Here is a 20,947-nt window from a genome sequence, read left to right on the forward strand (position 1 = left end):
CTGCAAAAAAAACAAGTTTCGTGACATGCGGGTGATGATATTGGGTCCCTATTGAGGACTGAGAGTGGGAAGGGGGGGGGTAGGGCCAGGGACAAGGGAATCATGGTTGGGGAAAGGGGAAGGGAGTGGGAAGCACCAGAGAGACATTCCGTAATGATCAATAAACCAATTGTTTGGAATAAAATAGCCTTGCCTGATGTCCCAGCACTGGATGTGCCTGTACCTGCGGTGCTCCACTTTAACATATACAGTACTGTGCAAAGGTCTTAGGCACCCTAGTTATATATATGTGCTGAAGACTTTTGCATCGTCTTGTATATCCAGCTAATAGATTGTCATTGGGGGGGCAAAACAATAACCATGACAAGTACTTTCTCCGCGCTCGTGCCCATGTAGCTAGGCACAGCTCAAGTGGCATCTATAAATTTGAGAATTATTGGTAGAATCTCAGGTGCTGACTCGGAGGCATAGAGGAGTAAAGGCTGATTTATACTTCTGCATAGTATTCTACGCTGTAGCCTCCGTAAGTGGCCTGCACCGTTGTGAGCATTTATACCTGTGCGTTGGTGTGTCTGCGTCGCTCTGCAATTCACCGCCAAAGCGCTAGTTGGTGGTGGGGTTTCTATGCCACTGTGTTGAGTTTCTTTGTGTGCTTCAAACAGTGGCAACTGAGCGCATAATGTAGGAGTTGGAGCTAATAAATGTTGAACAAGGGTTACTTTTATTGAAATTACTGCAATGCAGAAAAGAGAGAAGCCGTCAGAGGAGATGGTGTATACCACCATTGAACGGTTTGAGGCAAAAGGAGGGTGAATTTTCTGTGCTTGTCTGGCCACTGAGAGACATGGACGAGGAAATGCATTTCAAATATTTTTGGATATCGGCAGGTAGTTTTGACGATTTGGTTTATTGTCTCCAACTATTTATTTTGCATCAATGTACGCACAGTATTCCTATAGACAGGAGGAAATGCGATGTTGCCAAGCGGACCAATCACAGTTGTTGCAGTCTGCGTTGCCGCGATGTGCAGTTACATTTTTGGAGAGGTGCGCGTCAGGCTGTGGCATAGGGTACGTGGCTACGCCATACCTACAGCGTTCATTTGACGCAGAAGTATAAATCTGCCTTGAGAGGTTGGCTCGCTGAGTCATCCCCTCCATCAAGAACATCTTCAGAAGTTAGTGGCTCAAGAAGTGGCATCAATCATTAAAGACCCTCGGCACCCAAGAGGATGCCATCAGGGAGGAGGTACAGGAACCTGAGGACACACACTCAATGTTCTAGGAACAGCTACTTCCTCTCTGCCATCATGTTTCGGAACGGTCCATGAACATTTTTACCTGTCTCTTACAGTAACTTGTCGAATTTTTATTGTTTTGCACTGCCCTGCTGCTGCAAAACAACAAATTTCAGAACTTAGGTTTGTGATAATAAACCTGATTCTGATTTTAAGCATTTGAAGGACACTTATGTAGACAGGATAGGTTCAGAGGGGTGTTGGCTAAATGAAGGTAAATGGGACTAGGTTAAACAAGCGTACACAATTAGACCAAAGGGTCTGTTTAGGACATAGAACAGTACAGACATGCTGTATGTTGTGCTGATTCTTCAACCTGCTTCAAGATCAATCGAATCCTTCCCTCAAACATGGCCCTCCATTTTTCTTCCATCCATGTGCCTATCTAAGAGTCTCTTAAATATCCATTATGTATCTATTGAAGCTCAACCCGTCCTCATGAGACATGCTTTCAAATCCAGGTATCATCTTGATAAATCTCCTCCGCATCCTCTCTAGACTTTCCACACCCTTCCGGTACTGTGGCGACCGGTACTGAACACAGTATTCCAAGTGTAGTCTAGCCAAGGCTTTATAGAGTTGCAGCATTATCTTTTAGCCCTCGAACTTAATCCCCGGACTAACAAAAGCCAACACACCCTATCAACTTGCATGGCAACCTTGAGGGATCTCTGAACACGGAGCCCAAGATCCCTCTGATCCTCCACCCGGCAAAGAATCATACCATTAACCCTGTATTCTGACTTCAATGTTGATCTTCCAGAGTGAAGCACTTCACGCTTTCCAGGTTGAACTCTATCAGCCTGGTCTCAGGCCAGCTCTGCATTACTATCCGTGTCCCATTGTAACCTAGAACAGCATTTCGGGGCTAGGTTACTGCATGACCCTACGACTTCGCTCATTCAATTGCACACTGGTTTAGTTGCGTAACGGTTGAGTGCATTGTTCACATGTGAAGTGTGCAAAGTACCCATTGTACACTTATAAGTCTGAACTCCTGTATAGCTTCATGAGACAGAAATGTTAATTTAGGCTGGAACTATAACAGTAGTTTGCAATTTGACATTCATTTTATTAACTGTACAGAAAATGCCACAAGAATACACTGAGCATTCCAGTTATTCTTGAACAATGTCCCTGCTGCAATCACCCAGACTTGTGTTACGTTTGGTGAGTTCAAATTCAGCTGAACAAAATAAGTCTCAACACATCTGTCACTGTATAAAAAACACACTTTGATATAAACACTGGAGGATACAGACTTATCACTGTTAGAACAGTGATGGTGGTTATCTGTTAAACAGTATGACACTAGGGTCAAGTATTATCAGTACAGGTTTGTCACTGTGCACTGAGGTAATTTATTGAAGTCTTCACTATGTTTGATACTGTAATGATAGGTGCACTGCTAAAGCAGCAGTATGATAGGTTGTGCATCTATAAAACAAAATGAATTGGATGAAGTCTGACCATTCTGCTCTCTCGGGTCTTGTTCATTGTTTCCTCCTGAGATCATGCAGTAACCGCAATGTTTCCGTGCACATCGCCTTCGTTGCCACGCAGTTTTCAGTCCATGTAACAATTTCCTGTTCAGAGCAATGGTTGGTTCACGCAACTGTAAAAAAAATAGTGGGAACGGTGGCCTTGTTAACCAATAAGTGAATGCAGCATTTTCATGGGGCAGAAAGCTGTGTTTAATGTTGGCAGCTTGACCTCAGATCACCGAGACGTTTCCCGGCTAGTGAGCTCACGTCTGGTTAACCTCAGAGGCTGAGGGTCACTTGTTCCACCCTCTCCGCCGGCCTTTTACCTCCGGGGGCTGATGCTGCCCTGTCCTGGCCTAATGAGAAGTGGGCAGCTTGAGAAAAAGTTCTCTGTTAGCGTGGCTTGCAGGGAGAAGAGTGAGTGAGTGTGTGTGCGTGTGTGCGCGCGTGCATTGCCTTAATGTAAGGATTCTGATTTTAAAGGTAGATGAAAGGATGGAATGGATAATCTTTTCTTGTGTGGATGCTCCCCATGGCTACTGGTGATGGAAAAAGTCTCCTCTTCCCTGCCGTGACTACCAGAGTCCCACTGGGATTCCCTTCTCATTCCGAAGCTGTCATCTGGTGTGGAGCAGGGATTGCGGGTGACCCTGTGACAGGCCTCTCTGTTTATGCAGTGACGCTCAATGAATAGTAAATGGGAAGCTATTGCCTTAGCAGCACAAACATCTCAGCTGCTTGTCAACCTGTCAGCTCGCTTTGACTTGCCAGCAATTACGAGTGTCGTAGGGCAGATAGGGAGTAACTATCCGTGCTCTGTAGAATCAAGCGCGTAAGAATGGTGCAGCTAAGTCCCTCCAAGCTTTTGCATGAAAGAGAAATGTGTAGATGATTGGGTCTCTGCGCTACCTCCTTTCCCCTCTCTCATTCCCACCTATCCCTCCCATATATCCTCCAGCCTGCCTCCGCTACAGAATCACATGTTTTGAATCATCTGGTGCACAGGAAACCATATGCCGCAAATGTTTTTAATGAGCCAGACGGGTCTGGGACCCTGAGCAGTACAGACGAATTGAGCTCTGAAGATGTGTTAGGCATTAGGACTGTCTATATCCGGGAGCCATGAACTTGACCAGCCAAAAGAAAAATTTTGCAGACAGCTTCAATTTAACTGCACAGACGGATGGATCTTAACATGGTGTGACAGTGTAAAGCAAGTGACAACAAGTCAGAAGCTGGATGCTTTTTGACAACAGAATTGGATAAGGGATTAAGCACATATATCTCGGGCAGTTTTCTTGGCTAGCTACAAAAGCATATGACGTGCGGCTTCAAAACCATATATTGAATTAAAATCCCTGTCTTCACATCATTTTGGTTTCCTTCAAGCTGCTGATATCAACTGACCTAGCTGTTCTAATTTAGGGTAAGGTGACAGCACTCAAAGCAGCTTTCCCCGAACCTTTGTCCATCTATCAGTTCTAAAGTACTTTCGCAGAGAGCTGCCTGCTCACTCCACCTTTCAGGGAAAAATGTTGATCAAGTGCTTGAAATTGAAAAGAATACAGATACGAGGCTGTGGGAAGGGAGCAGCAGGGATATAGAATTTGAATAAGCAGTTCGTTCACACAATTTAAAAAAAAATAATTCTGTGCAGATGAAAATCAGGTTAATCTGGAGCTGAGTAATTCTGTGTGCCTAAGTGCCTGTCGGGAAATTTGTTTCCTCAACTTCCAGTGATATTTTCATACCCCCACTATATGCTTTCAAATATGTCCAAAAAACACATTTCAGCTGCAATGACTTTCAGCCTGACTAGAAAAATATTTCTTATTAACTCCAAGAACAGCCAGATTTGACTTCCCGTTTCCTTGAAGCTTTGCTATTTAAAAGGCCGACTTCCAGTTACATTTCCTTATCTTTGCTTTATTCGTGCTGTGGTATCTGTGCCTCTCGGCTTACCTGTGTCAGGGTAGTTCAGGCTGCTGCAGATCTCTGCCACAACTCCCTGCTCACTGCTGCCTCCGCGTACAGCCGCAGGTAAGGAGGCTTCATCAGCGAGTGCAGGCATTCGTTGGACTGCACTCTGATGCCTCCCTTGCAACTTGTGCCAGGATCCTGTCTGTAACTCCCTTACACAACAGACGAGTCTTTCTCAGGCACCGCCTATCTGAACCATACCTCTCACACCCTTTTACCTCACTCAACCTCACATTCATTCCTTGACAACACTTCGCTGCAGGTGAAATTCAGATCTGCTGGCAAATATCGTGCCTGCAGTGTGCCAATTTGCAGCGCTTAGGTAAGGGGATGCCCAGCTGAAATCAGCAATGTCAGTTTCAGCAGGAGCCTCACGCAGGGACAGTACTGATCTGTGAACTCCTCTGACACCCCTGCTTCTACGTGCGTTTCACCAGCAGCACGAGGGTGGCCCACAGTGCTGTTTGAAGTGGCGTCCGATGGTTTAGGATTTCACTTGATTTGTTCCGACAGTGAGGCAGCCAGCACAGGCAGGCTGACGATTGTTACCTAGCACTGTCAACCTCTGGTTTTACAGCTGCTGGAATTTAGAAGTGGTGAGTGCTCTGTGTATGCGTAACACAAGCAACCTAACCTGTCCAGCAAGAATGTGGCAGCTTGTGAGTCATGCACCTGATTTGGAACTTGCCCTTTTTTTTTAAATCCATTGAAGTTTGAAGTAAAAAAAAATTAAAAGAAAATTGGATTGGATGCAGACCAGGTATCCTCAGACCTGACTTACACTCACACGTAACCAAACTAATTATTTCATTCCCTGTTTCCCTGCCCTCTGTGTCCTCTCCCACACATCAACGATCAACCCTTTTCCTTGCAGACTGCTAATAAAAGTGACATCTACTTGTAATTAGGTCCCACATTTGACCCGGAGACGCTTCGGAGGACTTTCCTTAAATGAGTTAAGGCATTAGACCCAGCGCAGACTGGGGATCCGCTTTGTCCACCTCAGCAACCTCCCAGTGGCCACCGATTTCAGTTTGACTTCCCATTTGCACACCATTATGTCTGTCCTTACTGCTACGATGAGGCTGAATGCAGGTTGGAAGAGCAGCTCATTCAGTGAGGGTAGCCTCCAACCTGATGTCATGAATGTCAATTTCTCTGCCTTCCGGTAACCACCCCCTTTCTTTCTTTTCCCCGCACTCTGGTGGCTCTTTCATCCCCTCTTCCCCGCCCTCATGACCTGCCCATCACCTCCATCTGGTTCTCCTTTGTTCCCCGGTCCACGATCCTCTCCCATCAGATTCAATTTCCTTTCTGTCCTTCACCTCTCCCATCTATCACCTCCCAGCTTTGCATTTCATCCACTCAAAGGCTGGTCCAAGTGGTCGGGAGTAAGCAGAGTTTTAAAGGAGAAAGGAGGTCAGAGTCGGGCAGCATAGGAACTTCAGAACTGAATATATAGCCACCAATAACACAAAGAGGTTCTGCAGTGGGTACGAGAAAGGGGAAGATTACTGTAAGTTAGAGGATAAATGTTTTCAGCCTCCCCTTTTCCTCTTCTCTCATTCACCTATCTGGTTCCACTCCTTACCTCTTCACTTCTCCTCACCAGCCTATCGTGACACCCCCTCCCCCCCCCCCCCGGTACCCCTCATCATTTCTTTTTTTTTCCTTATTGTCCCTCTTTTGCACCTATCACCTCCCAGCTTCACACGCCACCCACCTGGCTTCACCTATCACCTTCTAGCTTGTACTCCCTCCTCTTCCCCCAGTTTCTTATTCTAGCTTCCTCCAGCTTTCTTTCCAGTTCTGATGAAGGGTCTGGGCCCGAAACATCGACTGTTTATTCCCTTCCATGGATGCCGACTACCTTCAGCATTTTGTTGTATTGCCCCCTGTCCCCTGTCAGTAGAAAGAAAAGCAGTCATTGTTCATATATTGATCAAAGCTGATTATCCTCCTTCTCTCATCCCAAAGCCATGAAGACAGACCGTAAGCGATTAAAAGCAGAAAAGGCAGACCTGGTAAACCAAATGCAACAACTGTACGCGACGCTGGAGAGCCGGGAGGAGCAGCTGCGGGATTTTATAAGGAATTACGAGCAACACAGAAAGGTAAAAAAAAATACTGCCGGAATTTCAGGGGAAGGGGGGTAATATTTAGGATGAGACATTCAGAGATGCTCATTGCTGGGAGTGGCGGGGGCTGTTTACACGTTAGGTTGGTACTCCGGCCTTCCACAACATTCGCCCTATTCCAAGTGGCCTTTGTAAGCATCATCTCTCTCTCCGAGGAAACCCATCTCTGATCTGTTTCCAGTGGGCATGCACCCACACTCCAAAGGTGTCCAAAGGAAAGCAGTGTTTGGGGCAATTAAACAGAGGAAGCTGTGGCAATTACACCATGTTCTTCTGCAGCAAAAACTGAGGCTGTGTTGTTGGAGGATTAAAAAGAAACAAACTTCACTTAGAATCTGACTTGTGTAGCAATGTGCAACTACATAACAGTACACAATGTAAGAACGTTACACACGAAGGGAACTTCACAGTGTCTAGCTCATGCTGCACCAGACCGGGGAGTGTTTGAGTGGATATTATGAAGCCAGCTTTACTTTGCACCTAAACCATACTGCACTTCATCTGGGAGTGCTGCATGGAACATGAAGAAGGGGTCTCTCCATGGTTGGGGTCCACTATATTATACCCAAAATTATACTTGATATAGCATGTATAGCTGAATTGACGTTTCCTTTCACACTCCTGTCCTTGTTATGCTGAAGTCTTTACTGTGACAGTTAGAAAATAGTCCAGAACAATTATCTTTCAAGTTGGTGAAACAAGGCCTTAAAAACCAGAGATGGTGGGAATTATTGAAATGTCAGTTAATGACTTCAATTATAATTTTATAATAAATTTTAAACATCTTATCTTAAACATCATTTGGAGGTTTGGGCGTCTTCTGCTCCACCCTCAGACCCACCTTCATTTTGCAACTACTACTCTGCCCCACCCTCATTCTTCCACTCTTGCCCCTCCCTAATTCCTGAGCTCACTCCCGCTTTGATTGCTTCCCTACTCTCTCCCATTCTCAACTCCCTCCCAAACCCGTTCCCCCAACTTTCTCCCACTCTTGTACCCCCCCCCCCAAACTTCTTCTCACAGTGGTCTACCCAACTCTTGCTCATTCCGCAGACTCCCTCCCACTCACATCCCTGCCTATCTCATTCCCTCAGCTCTTCTGTGCTCGCCTCCCACACCTCACTCCCACTCTCGCCTCCTCCAATTCCCTCCCACATTTGCTTCCTTACCTTCACCTCCCTTTCTTTCCAGCTGTTTCCTCCATTACTCATCCCACCAAATTCCTTTCACCTCCATGCTCCACTGGATACAAGAGCTTTTGAAGCCAGTTATTCATGGGACTTTGCATTCCCAGGGATTTATTTCTCAGGACATGGATGTGGGTTATAATGGTCATCTGCAGATGTCTCAGGGTCTAGACCTCCCACTCCAGTTGTTCCCAGATGTTTAGATAATTTGCCAACTTCATTCCCACCCTTACAGGAGAGTGAAGATGCAGTGAAGGTTTTAGGAAAAGAAAAGGACTCACTAGAACGAGAGAAATGGGATTTACGTAGACAAGCCAAGGAGGCAACTGATCATGTGACTGCACTCCAAACACAGCTGGACCTCAAAGAGAACAGAATTAAAGAACTGGAGGCAGAGTTGGCCATGGTAAGTGACGGGATCTGCCACACCCTGTTCTATTTCAGGTACTGAATAGCTCGCTTCAACCCATGGGAAATTTCTGCCCAGATGGACTAAGCAATCATTATTCAGTGTCTTCCATTTCCAGCTGTTCTCAATGTGGCCTCATGAGTGGATGGAGCACACCTGACATGTAGACATCTAGTCTGCCTCGTGTACCTTCAACGTGGAAAAGGTCAATTACAGTACAGATTTGTGTTATGTTTCATAACTCCAAAACTTAAAATTAATTGATAGGAAAACACAGAGCTAGGAATAACATATCTCTATTTTGTTTTACTTTAGTAAGGTACGCGCATATGATGTGGTGGTGTAATGACGTGTGCCATTCACATACTTTGTACGTGCGAGGGGTGATTGATAAGTTCGTGGTCTAAGGTAGAAGGGGTCAATTTTAGAAAACCTTGCACATTTATTTTTCAACATAGTCCCCTCCTACATTTACACACTTAGTCCAGCTGTCATGGAGCATGTGGATTTTGGACCTCCAGAAAGTGTTCACAGATGGGTGATTGGTAAGTTTGTGACCTAAGGTAGAAGGAGATGAGTTATACAACTCTCATTACATGCACATGCAGGTCAACCCTTTGCGTGATTATGCAGAAAGTTTGAAGTTAATAACTCAACCCATATAACCATATAACAGTTACAGCATGGAAACAGGTCATCTCGGCCCTTCTAGTCCATGCCGAACACTTACTCTCACCTCGTCCCACCGACCTGCACTCAGCCCATAACCCCCCATTCCTTTCGGGTCCATATACCTAACCAATTTTTTTTTAAATGACAAAATCGAACCTGCTTCTACCACTCCTCCATATACCTATCCAATTTTTTTTTAAATGACAAAATCGAACCTGCCTCTACCACTTCTACTGGAAGCTCATTCCACACAGCTACCACTCTCTGAGTGAAGAAGTTCACCCTCGTGTTACCCCTAAATTTCTGCCCCTTCTACCTTGGGCCACGAACTTATCAATCACCCCGATGAGTTATTATCTTCAAACTTTCTGCATAATCACTCAGAGTTGAACTGCATGTGCATGTAACGAGAGCAGTATAACTCATCTCCTTCTACCTTAGGCCACAAACTGATTGATCACCCCTCGTATAACCGGTAATGAATAATGTAAACAAACAAGTACCCAAACAATATATTTATAATATTACTCAAAGGTTACTGAAATTAAATACACATTTCTCACTGCTTAGCTGTAAACTCCATCTCAACATAGAATGCATCTCAACTCCAAATTGCAATATGTTGCTCTCTAGTCACTATGTATACAGTGTATATGTGTGTGTGTATATAAATATACTTACACTGGTGGGATAACGTCTTACCTGACCATGCGCAGGGGGAGGATTGCGAGGTGTGGGTGGCACTGCATGCCAGGTGAGACTTGTGTTGGTGAAACAATCTCTGGTTCTGGGGCCTCTTCCATGGGGGTTGTAGGAATTTACTCTGGGAGTGCAGGAAGTGTTTTGACAGCTTTTGACAACTTTCTTCTCTAATTATTGACTCTGCTGTCCTCAGTTGATCAACATGTAGGAGAGTGGTCTAATTCTGCCCGTAATCTTTTCAAGTACCCACTTTTGATCACCTCTGTAGTCCCTCACCAGGACTGCTTGCCAGGAGTGAAACATTGGCCCTCCTTGTTTGAGGAACCCTCCGTTTGTCTCAGCTGTTTGTTCTGCATACTGCTTTTGAGTTTGGGTTTGAGGAGATCCAAGCATGAGTGCAAGGGGCGATGCAGGAGCAGCATAGCCCATGGTCTTCTAATTGTTTTAACACTGTCTTGAGTTTTTGGAGATGTTCCTTGTCAGCCTCGTCAATAACAATGATGTCATCCAGGTAACACTGAATGCCTGAGCAGCCTTGCAGCACCTGGTCCACAGCTTTTTGCCAGAGTGCGGGTGCAGATGCCACTCCAAAAATAAGCCTATTACTGCGATAAAGCCCTGGGTGAGTGTTTACGGTGAGAAACACTTTGGACTCTTCTTCTGTCTCTCTCTATAGGTAGGCCTCAGCTGATTACACTTTGCTGAAGTGTTTTCCTCCAGCAAGTTTTGCAAAGGTATCTTCTCTCCTGGGCAGAAGGTTTTGATTTACTTTTGATACTGGTTTGATGGTGACCTTAAAATCACCACAGATCCTGATAGACCCATCCTTCTTTGCTACTGGGACCACTGGCATTGCCCATAGGTTCCAGTTAACCTTGAAAAGACTTCCTTCAACATGCATGCAGTCTAGCTCACAGGCTACTTTTATCACGGATGGCAAAAGGAAGCAGATGGGCTTTATAAAACTTGGGTGTGGCATTTTCATTCAATGCTCTTTCACTTTGATATGTTTAGAGCTTTTCATTGCCAGCCTTGAACGTTGCTGTGGCATCATCCACTACCTTTCTTAACATGTTTTCAGTTGACTGTATTTCAGGGAATGTGACATGCAAATGGTGGATGGATCTCCAATCAAGTTGTGTTTGTCTCAGCCACCCATATTCCCACAATGCTGTGTCTCCATTTTTGCCACATACAATCCAAAGTGGCTTGTTGGTTGTTGTATTTCACCTTTACAAATGTCATTCCCACAGGAGTATTCCTCAGTATAAGTTCTTAGTCGGAAATCTGTAGGTTTCAATTTTGTATCTTTGAAATGCATTTTGAGGAATGACTGAAATGTCCATGCCAATGTCAAGTTAATTTGTCATTCACTTGTGGTATACACTCATATCTCATGTCTCATGCTTGTCTCATGTCAGTTTTCACGTAGTAAATCTCAAGGCTACTCAGTCCTGATTCTTTCTCATCATTATTGGTCTTCTCATCAGCAGCATGCAGATTACTACTCTTTTTGAAACTGCAACTTGACGTTTTATCTTTTTTTCTTCATTCTCTTCACCTGTAATGTGCTGTACTGTTCTATGTTGTATGTTTATTTCTGTCTGCCTGCCATGCTCTTGGTATGTGTCCTACATGTTGCATTTTCTGCAAGTTTCACCTTTAAATCTGCATTGGTCTTGCGTATGTGAGCCCCTGCCACAACGGTAGCACTATTTGTTCAGCCAGGATCGTTTCTGGTTAAACTATAGTCTTTTCAGCTCACTTACATTCTTGACTGCAACTCAATTTCATCTCTGGATGCTGTTACCATTGATACAGTGATTTCAACTGTTCTTTTCAATGTGAATTGACCTTCAATTAGGAACCATTTTTGACCGCTTTCTTGTAAGGTTCCACAAACTAAGTGATCTCTCAGTGTACCATTAAGCCCATCAGTGACCAGACAATGCTCAGACAATCTCTTCAATTCAGCCACATAATCTGAAATGGACACCCCTTCCTTTTGATTCCACTTATGAAACCTAAAGTGTTCTGCATTCAACAATGGGTTCAATTTAAACGTTCCTGCATTACTTTCATGATATCAGCAGCAAAATTCATTTTGGCTTGTTTAATTGGGGCAGTCAAATCTCTTGGCCAACTGCGTGCTCTTCCACCAGTTGCATTCAGCATAACTGGCACTTGTTTCTCATCAACCATTTCATTTGCTTCAAAGCACTGCTCAATTCGCTCAGTGTACAAAATTCAGTTATCTGTAATGCAGTCGAATGCATCTATCTTTCCGATGTAGCCATCCATTTCTACTTCTTTAAAAATGTATTATTATCATCCGGTGTTCTCTGTTTACGAACACATGAATTTTGCCTGTTTCCTGCCTTTTTTTAAATTGAACTCAAAACATCCCGCTGAAATTCCAAAGAAGAACATGTTGCACTTTTTTTTTAACTTGATTGTTTCTCTCGTCTTGCGAAGAAATCATTCTGCATTTTTTTAAAAACTTGAACAGTCACTGTGCTTCATGGGCAGGCAATCATCTCGTGTTCATTTTAAAACTTAGTCCCCAGCACTATTATGTTTTGTAACTCCAAAATATAAAAAAAAACAGGGAGCCGTGTGATGTATGTCATTTTAATTTAGTGAAGCATTCACATATGACGTGGTGGTTTAATGACATATGCCATTCACATACTTTGTACACATAACCTGTAATGAATTACATAAACATGCAAATTTATGCTTAATCAAACACTTATATTTACAATATTACTCAAATAATACTAAAACATTAGATACACAACACTTTGGGCGATAAGTTATGAAACAGTATAAGAGCTGGGACTCAGTGTGATTTTTTTCCCCTTGGATGTTTGTGCTTGTGGGCTATTCTTTACCATTGATGTGTATGATATTGCCAGTGGTAAATTTATTGATTGTACACAAACTGAGCAAATTCACTGATTTCCTCTCCCTCCCAGATCTGACTGGTAAGATCTTCAATAAGATTAGTTTGATATGCTACCATTCTACTGCTATAAGCAGTTCTTCATTGTTTAAGGAAATGTACGTTGATTTAACAACACTCACAGCAATTCCTTTCATTTGAATTCTCATTTAATGGAAGATAAAGATGTATTTTGTTTTTACAGCTGCAGAATCCAGAAGGATGTCTCAGTAAATGAGGTGTAACTCTGGTGTTGGTGTGGGAACAGAATTGAAAGCTGTTCTTGCTGTTGCTCACTTTCTGGTAGTGAGACCAGCTCATGAAAGTCCAAGGAAGTGAGCTGGTATCAGGAGCAGATTTACAATGAGCCATGCGAGGGAGCCAGGGAGAGTTCAGAGAACCTAGAGTACATAGTGGCAACACATAAAACAGAACAGCACAGCACTGCACAGGCCCTTTGGCCCACAATGTTACACCAAACTTTTAACCTACTCCAAGATCAATCTAACCCTGCCCTCCCACAAGCCCTCCCATTTTTCATTCATCCATATACGAGAGTCTCTGTGTCCCTAATGTATCGGCTCTACCACAACTCCCGACTGTGCTTACCACTCTCTGTGTAAAAGCCTGCTTCTGACTTCCCTTCTATACTTCACTCCAATCATCTTAAAATTATGCCCTCTCATATTAGCAATTGCTGCCCTGGGAGAAAGGCACTGTCTGCCCACTTTAACTATGCTTCTTATCATCTTCTGTCAAGTCACCTCTCATCCTCCCTCACCCCAAAGAGAAAAGCCCTTGCTAACTCATCCTTTCCACATAAGACAGGTTCTCCGATCCAGGCAGAATCTTAGTAAGTATTTTCACCCTCTTTAAAGCTTCCACATCCTTCCTATAATGAGGCAGTCAGAACTGAACACATCGCTGAACCAATGTTTTATAGAGCTGCAACATTACTTTGTGGCTCTCAAATTCAGTTCCCTACCTATGAAGGCCAGCACTACAAATGGTTTCTTAACTGTCCTATCAATGTGTACTGTATGGGAACTATGATTTTAAGAGATCTAAGAATGTGGACCCCAAGATCCCACTGTTCCTCTACAATACTTAGAATCCTGCCATTAACTTTGTACTCTGACTCCAAGTTCAACCTTCCAAAGTGTATCATTTTGCACTTTTCTGGATTGAACTGCATCTGCCACATCTCAGCCCAACTCTCCATCCTATCAATGTTCCTCTTTAACCAATGACAACCTTCTACTCTATCCACAACAACACCAACTCTGGTGTAATCTACAAACTTACTAACTCACTCTTCCACATCTAAGTCATTTATTAAAAAAAAATCACAGAGAGAGTGAGTGCACCCTGCCAGGCCATTTCACGATTTTCCTCTCCTCTCCGAGATTAGACACCAATGACCACAAGCAAAGATGGACAAATACCCATGTGGCCTCAAGCAAGAGTGGAAGTACAACTGGAGGGGAAACCATCACAGTGTCTAGACTGAGGGTAGAAAAAAAAATTGACCTGAGCTGATTCATGCTCACTGTTCTGGACCTGCTCCTCACCTGCTTTTCACCCTTGTTAGCTGGCTGGCTGGGGGTATGACATTAGGCAGTTACAAGTTCTGCTGTTCTGCTTTCCACATAAACTATACTCGGAGACCGTAGAAATGGATTGTTAGAATAGTATGGCTCCAGATACAATCCTCGTGAGGTTGCCCTCTGAGCTAACAAGCCTCTGAATTGTACCATTACTGCAGCATTTAGACAGAGAAGGGAGAAAAATGGACTTCCATCAACTACCACCCTTAGCAACAGTAAAGTCACCACCAGCCTTGTCAGCCTTGCGAATTCCTCTTCACTGATATGTATGGACTCGTGTTGAACTTGGGGGAGCCATAAAACAGCCTAGCATGGTGTACTCACAAAATCACACTTTACAGATTATGTGCCAGATTCCTTTCAGATCAATATTGACTCCAAATCCTATAAAGTCTTATGACATTAGATCAAAAATGGTCAAGGCCAATTCCTCATTACCACCCACTCTCACGTGACACATCCTCACCAATAACCCCAACGTCCAGTTTGGGTCTCACCAGAACTAGTTGGCTTCAGACCTTGTCATAGTTTTGAGCCATGGACCGAAGATCCAAATTCTCAAGGTCAAGTTGAAGTGATCATCCTTGACAATGATGATAAAATGGACAAGTAGTTTAAGATCCAAGGGTACACTGAGAAGATGAGGAATTTCTTCAGCCACAGTATGGTGAATCTGTGAAATTTATTGCCACCTAGGGCTGTGGAGGCCAAGCCACTGGGTGTGTTTAAGGGAGATGTTGATAGGTAAGGGGGTTAATGTTTTTGGGAAGCAGGTGTAGAGTAGGGTTGAGAAAGGAAATCAGCCATGAATGAATGATAGAGCATACCCACTGGGCCAAATGGCCTTATTCTGCACCTGCATTATATCGGTTTATGGATATTAAGGCAGTGTCTGACAGCGCGACAACAAGTTGTCCGAGTAAAACTGACATCAGTGAGCATCAAAGAGAAAATATTCAAATGGTTCAGACAAAAGTCACACAAAGGAAAATTACTGTTGGCAGTCAGGCATCCCAGTCCTAGAACATCGCTGATGTCCCTTCCATTTGTGTAACCAGAGCTGTATGGCCAATTTTATCTGCCACAGGTAGATTGGGATGGTCAAGTGGAGGTGAGGTGCCACCTCACTACTCCAGCAACCTGTGTTTGTTCCTATGCAGTTGTACTGTCTGTGTGGAGTTTGCACCCTCATCCTTTGGGATTCTCTGGTTTCCTTTAACATCCCAAAAGTGTGCTGTTAGCAGGATAATTAGTTCCTGTATATTAAATATTGGTGGATGAAGGAGAATCGGTTGAATCGGTGGACTTATTAGAGAGAATATATAATGGGAAGTTGGTGACAAAATGTGACTGTTGCGGTCGCCAGCACAAGTCCCACATTGTGAGAAAGTACAGGCGATATGATTGAATGAGAAGTGGAAGTGTTCACTGATGATGTACAACATTCAGTTCTATTCACAACCCCTCAGCCAATGAATCCGCTCATGCCTCCACAAAGGAAATCCTATCATTCAGGCACTAGTTGCTAAGTAACAACCAACATGCAGTGCCTCAAAGTACCCAAGCAATGATGATATTCAGTAGGATTGTCAAACCATCTACCCTTAACAACACCAATGTCAAATCCCCCACCATGTGTGTGTCAGCACTGACCAGAAACTCAACTAGACCAGCCGCATAAATAGCATGGCTGTAGGAACAGGCCATAGCTGGTCTTTGATGTGACCATTCTACCATCTACAAGGCAAATGTCAACACCAACAATTCCATCCAAAATAAAGTAGCCCCATCAGCAACCTGAAATATATATTCGTTTCACCATTGGCACAAGATGACTGTAAAGTGTGCCACTTACAAAATGCACTACACCTACTCACCAGGCCGATCTGTCACCAGGCCTGAAATCTCCACCATCCAAAAAGACAAGGGCAAGAGACACAAGAGAATTCTACCATTTGCAGATTTCACTCCAAGTTGTAAACCATTTTGACTCCAAGATACACCTTTGTTCCTTCACTGCTGCCCAGACTACTGTAATCCACTCCCAGTGGCATTTGGGGTTCATATTCAAGGACTGCAGTTGGTCAGGGAGGCTCCTCACTGCCACCTTCTCAAGATCAGTTAGGATTGAGCAAATGAATGCAGGTCCTGACCCCAACAGTGAATTGAAAATGTTCAAAGCGAAGGCTGTTTGGCTGATTGTGGCTTTGCCCTGGTCTTGGTAAGTCTGCAAGTTTTTATCCAGTTCTCTTTAGAAAATTATTATTTAAGCCAACATCTGCTCACAAGTTTCAGAGGAAAAGTTGAGAATGCGAAAAATTGAATTAACTAGCAGACAGCAACTTTGACCACTGGGTACTGAGTACGCACTTTAAATTTCTAAAATGTAGCAAGTACAAATAATAGAATTTGCGACATCATTGTGCTAGCGGAGCCTTGGGGTGTGGAGTTAGGAAGCATACAAAGTATAGTGCTTTGTGAAGGATTATGTCCAGGGTTCAATCATATTCACACAATGTTTGTTTTATTTGCAGATAAAGTTGTGGACAGTGTGAAGTGTTAGTGAAGTTGTGGGGAGTAGGAAGAGTGGGTGAAGTGGTGGATAGTATGAAGGGTTGTTGTAGGTTACAGCAGGACAGGATGCAGAGCGTGTCTCAGAAATGGCAGATGGTGTTTAGCCCGGAAAAGTGTGTAGCGATTCATTTTGGAAGGTCAAATTTAAAGGCAGAATTAGGTGGCAGGATTCTTGGCAGTGTGGAGGAACAGAGGGGTCTTGGCGGCCATGTCCATATATCCCTTAATGTTGCCACACTAACTGATAGGGTTGTTAAGAAACCCTTCACTAGTTGGGGGATTGACTTCAGGAGCTGTGAGATAATGTTGCAGCTCTATAGAACCCTGGTTAGACCACATTGTGTCACATCGGTTGCATTGTTAGTGGAATTTTTAAAGAGGATGCAGAGGAGATTTACCAGTACGCTACCTGACGTAGAGGGCATGTCTTATGCAGATAGATTGAGCAAGCTAGGGCTTTTCTTTTTGGAGTTGAGGGGGATGAGAGATGATTTGATAGAGGTGTACAAGGTGATGACAGGCACAGATAGAGTGGACAGCGAGAGACTTTTTCTCGGGGGCTAATACAAGGGTTACGTAATTTTAAGGTAATTGGAGGAAAGTATGGGGGGTGTGATAGGTAAGTTTGTTTTTACACGGAGTACTGAGTGCATGGTACACACTGCCAGAGGTAGGTACATTGGCGGCATTTAAGAAACTCTTAGATAAGCACACGTAGACAGAAAAATGTCACGTTATGCAGGAGGGAAACATTAAATAAATTAAAGGAGGTTTAAGGTTGGCACAACATTGTGCCGTAATATTGTGTGCTCTATTGTGGGGAGAGGTGGGGATTTATGCTCCTTTGTAATATCTGTTGAAAGAGATTTAAAGGACTTCAAGAGTAATTCATCTTTGTCTTAATATGGAAATGCACATCAAGGCAAGTGGGCTGTCTCCTTAGTTTGAATAGGGAATAAACTAATAAGGAACTTCTGCCCCAGTAGGAACTTTTCTCTTTGTCCAGGTACAATGACACACTCACTTTACTCATCTGTGACAGACTGTGGTGGCAAAGTATCTGAAAGATAATGTTTCTTACGATGTCTATAAGTGCTAACGTATATGTATTTCTTCCTTCTTAAAAGCTGGGGTCATGAGGATCTTTGTTCACTGATTATTGTGCTCCGCTCTCTGGCTTTGTATCTTCTTCATATGTGCAAGGCAGCGAGAGACAGTTGTTGAATCCCATGTTAGCACACTATTACTGTGATTGATTGTCCACTCAAGGTTTACAAATGGTGTTGACGAGTTGTTCAAGAAAGGCCAAATGGTCTCCTCTTTTACTGGGACAGTTTGATGATTCCACATTCTAGTAAGGAGCCAGCATAGATACAGAGGGCTCAGCTGGTTTCTTTCTCTGGCTTATTCTGTAATGTGTGGCGTTCTGCCTCGGGCATCATTGGTAGTGTCCTGTCAGAAGGCTAGAAATCTGAGACAGGGGTCCCACTTCCAGAAAACTGGCTCTGAAGCTTTGGCATTTTGTAAACAATGCATATTTTGAATTTGAGCGTGCCTAAGGTTCTGTGCATATACCTATTAGCCACAGCTAATAGAAGTTTTTGCTGAAGTTTTTCCATGATCCTTTTGTATTTCGTTGTTCTACTGTGAATGCCTGCAAGAAGATGAATCTCCAGATAGGGTATGGTGATAAATTCCTTCTTTGGTAATGAATTTACTTTGAACTTTGAGGGCTTAGAAACAACTAGACTTGGAGTGATTTATAGTCTGCAGACTGAGTGTCGAACTGCCTCTGCTACTAGGCAAAGAAAACATGTTTGCAAACAGGCAAGCACTGAAGGTCATCAGAAGTTTGGTGATACTGTCAGGCACAAGCCACAGCATCACATCCTGTCATCACAGTTCAAGTGACCAAGAGAACAAACATGACACTATAATCACAGGAGTGAATGTGCAACTCACAAGTCTCGCTGAACACCTCAGGTAATTGACATTTGACTATATTGGATGAGCTGAACATTCACTTTGTTGAATTGGAGACTTTAGTCACTGGTTCCGAGTTCTATGCAAGCAAAGGAGCCCCGGGAGCTGATATCGCACAGCACCCTGGGTAGATGAAGGACTCTAGTCACATGAGAACAATTAGTGCACAGTGCACTTTACAATCCCAGTGGGTTTTATAGTACGTGTTTCAGTGTAGAGCAGTGGAAGACGATCAGGGTCAAAGACTCCACACTCCTAGCAAAAGCATTAATCTGACTTGACTAGTTTATGCTAAGAAAAATATAGCACAGGCACATTGAGCAATCATCCATTAAAGCCAGCGTGTATTGTTTCTAGCCTGTTCACTGAGCCAAGCTGACCTTTTATCTGATCACTTAGGTATAGATTTCAACGTGCTGCAGCAGGTCAGTTTTGACATCAAATTAATGTATTCCTTCCATCGAACTGCGTCACCGATCCATTCCCTTGTGAAGCCAGAAAGGTGAGACCTTCGGCCAACTGTGGAGTTTCCTCCCAGTTGACTAAAGTCACTTTTAAGAGTCTGCCACTCCAATCAGTCAGTTATCAGTAGCAGGTACATCTTGTTCCCAGTGTATGCGATTGATTATTTTCACTCTTACTTCCTATATCTCAAACAGTTTCCATGATTTACCGACTTCATCTTCTCTTTTAATCCTTCCACTTTTCTTTGCTTCATTTTTAGTGCTCTTCTTTTACCCCTCCCAGAGTATGTTGCCTAACCAGATGTTGCCTAACCTCTTATATCCTGATCTCACTGCGCCACCTATCGGTGTTGCGAGAATTACCCCGTGTATGTGAGGGCAGCTCAAGTCAGAAGTCCTGTAGGGCAGAACACAGTAGGTCATTGTATTTGGCATGCTATCTCCCCAGATAATGAACCGTATGGGCCAGAAAATGGAATATCGCATTTTCGATCGTTCAGCTGAGAAGGAGTCCTTCCCTCGAGTGCTGGCGGTAAGAAGAGTGCACTGAGAAAATATATCACGCACTGTGTGTATTTGAATAGTGTTCTGTTGTACGATTGGCACCAGTCAATCACCCTGGGCCACCATAACTCCGGCATAGGTCTTGAGCTGGTGTGCACGTTTATGTCCTCTGTTACTAACCGGTGATTGGTATGTTCCTGCATCTCTCACACTGCTTTGGGGCAGAGTTTGTGTAGCTGGAGTATGTGATAAGGTCAATGCTAGGGCTGTCACCAATCATGCATTTTTTTTCCATCCTTGTTTCCCTACTCACATTCTCCAATTGTGCATTTCTCTTCCTTGCTGCCCACTGGTGCTTTCAGAAATCATGAGCCACCCTGCAGAATGATCTTCGTGCAAATCTTCTTCCACTTACAAAATCCTTGAATTTCCTACTAACAAGACATAGGGTGCACCTTCAGTGTACGAGCTCTTGAATTAAAAAGATAAAGGGGAAGGACAATAACTGCCTGTCTTGCCACCACTCTTAAAATTCCAACCAATTAATGTTTTATTTTTTAAATCTTTGACTAAGTCGTTCAGTGTGAAGTGTCCTCAGCTATGTTGATATCTACCACTGCTACATAGAAATATAGATTAATGATTGAAAATTGGTTCTGAATTTAGCAGGAATTTGCCCAATGAAGGGGGCTGTAACCAGCCTAGGCAATTGGTGAACCATCAGCCTCATATTAATCCTTCATTCAAAGGATCAAAGCTTTGTGCTATTTTAAAATTCACTAGAATGTCATTTGAAAAGCGCATTAAAATCCAATATCCTAGTGCGTCTGGCTGCACACGGTAAGAGTGAATGAGAAAGAGTGGAAAAGACAGAATGGAAATTAGCGTGATTAGGAAAGGTAGCCTCAACAATAAGTGCTTTAGTCAGGGAAGTCAGGTTGAAGGATGTAACATATTCATAAGCAAGTGTGCTGACAATTTCACCCATCTAGATGCTGCTCC

General features: G+C 43.6%; 1 protein-coding gene across 4 annotated transcripts in view; it reads left to right on the forward strand.

Moving 5' to 3' along the window:
- Positions 1-20,947, forward strand: part of LOC132382047 (kazrin-like) — a 726,142-nt gene that overhangs the window by 553,354 nt on the left and 151,841 nt on the right. For 3 of the 4 annotated variants that reach the window (XM_059951868.1, XM_059951871.1, XM_059951870.1), the window contains 3 exons: positions 6,739-6,875; positions 8,322-8,492; positions 19,890-19,973. In XM_059951868.1, the coding sequence (XP_059807851.1) occupies positions 6,739-6,875; positions 8,322-8,492; positions 19,890-19,973 (392 nt within the window). The remainder of the gene's footprint in view (positions 1-6,738; positions 6,876-8,321; positions 8,493-19,889; positions 19,974-20,947) is intronic. The other variant, XM_059951869.1, reaches the window with a different exon arrangement.

Source organism: Hypanus sabinus, chromosome 27 (assembly GCF_030144855.1).
Source record: "Hypanus sabinus isolate sHypSab1 chromosome 27, sHypSab1.hap1, whole genome shotgun sequence".
Lineage (NCBI taxonomy): Eukaryota > Metazoa > Chordata > Chondrichthyes > Myliobatiformes > Dasyatidae > Hypanus > Hypanus sabinus.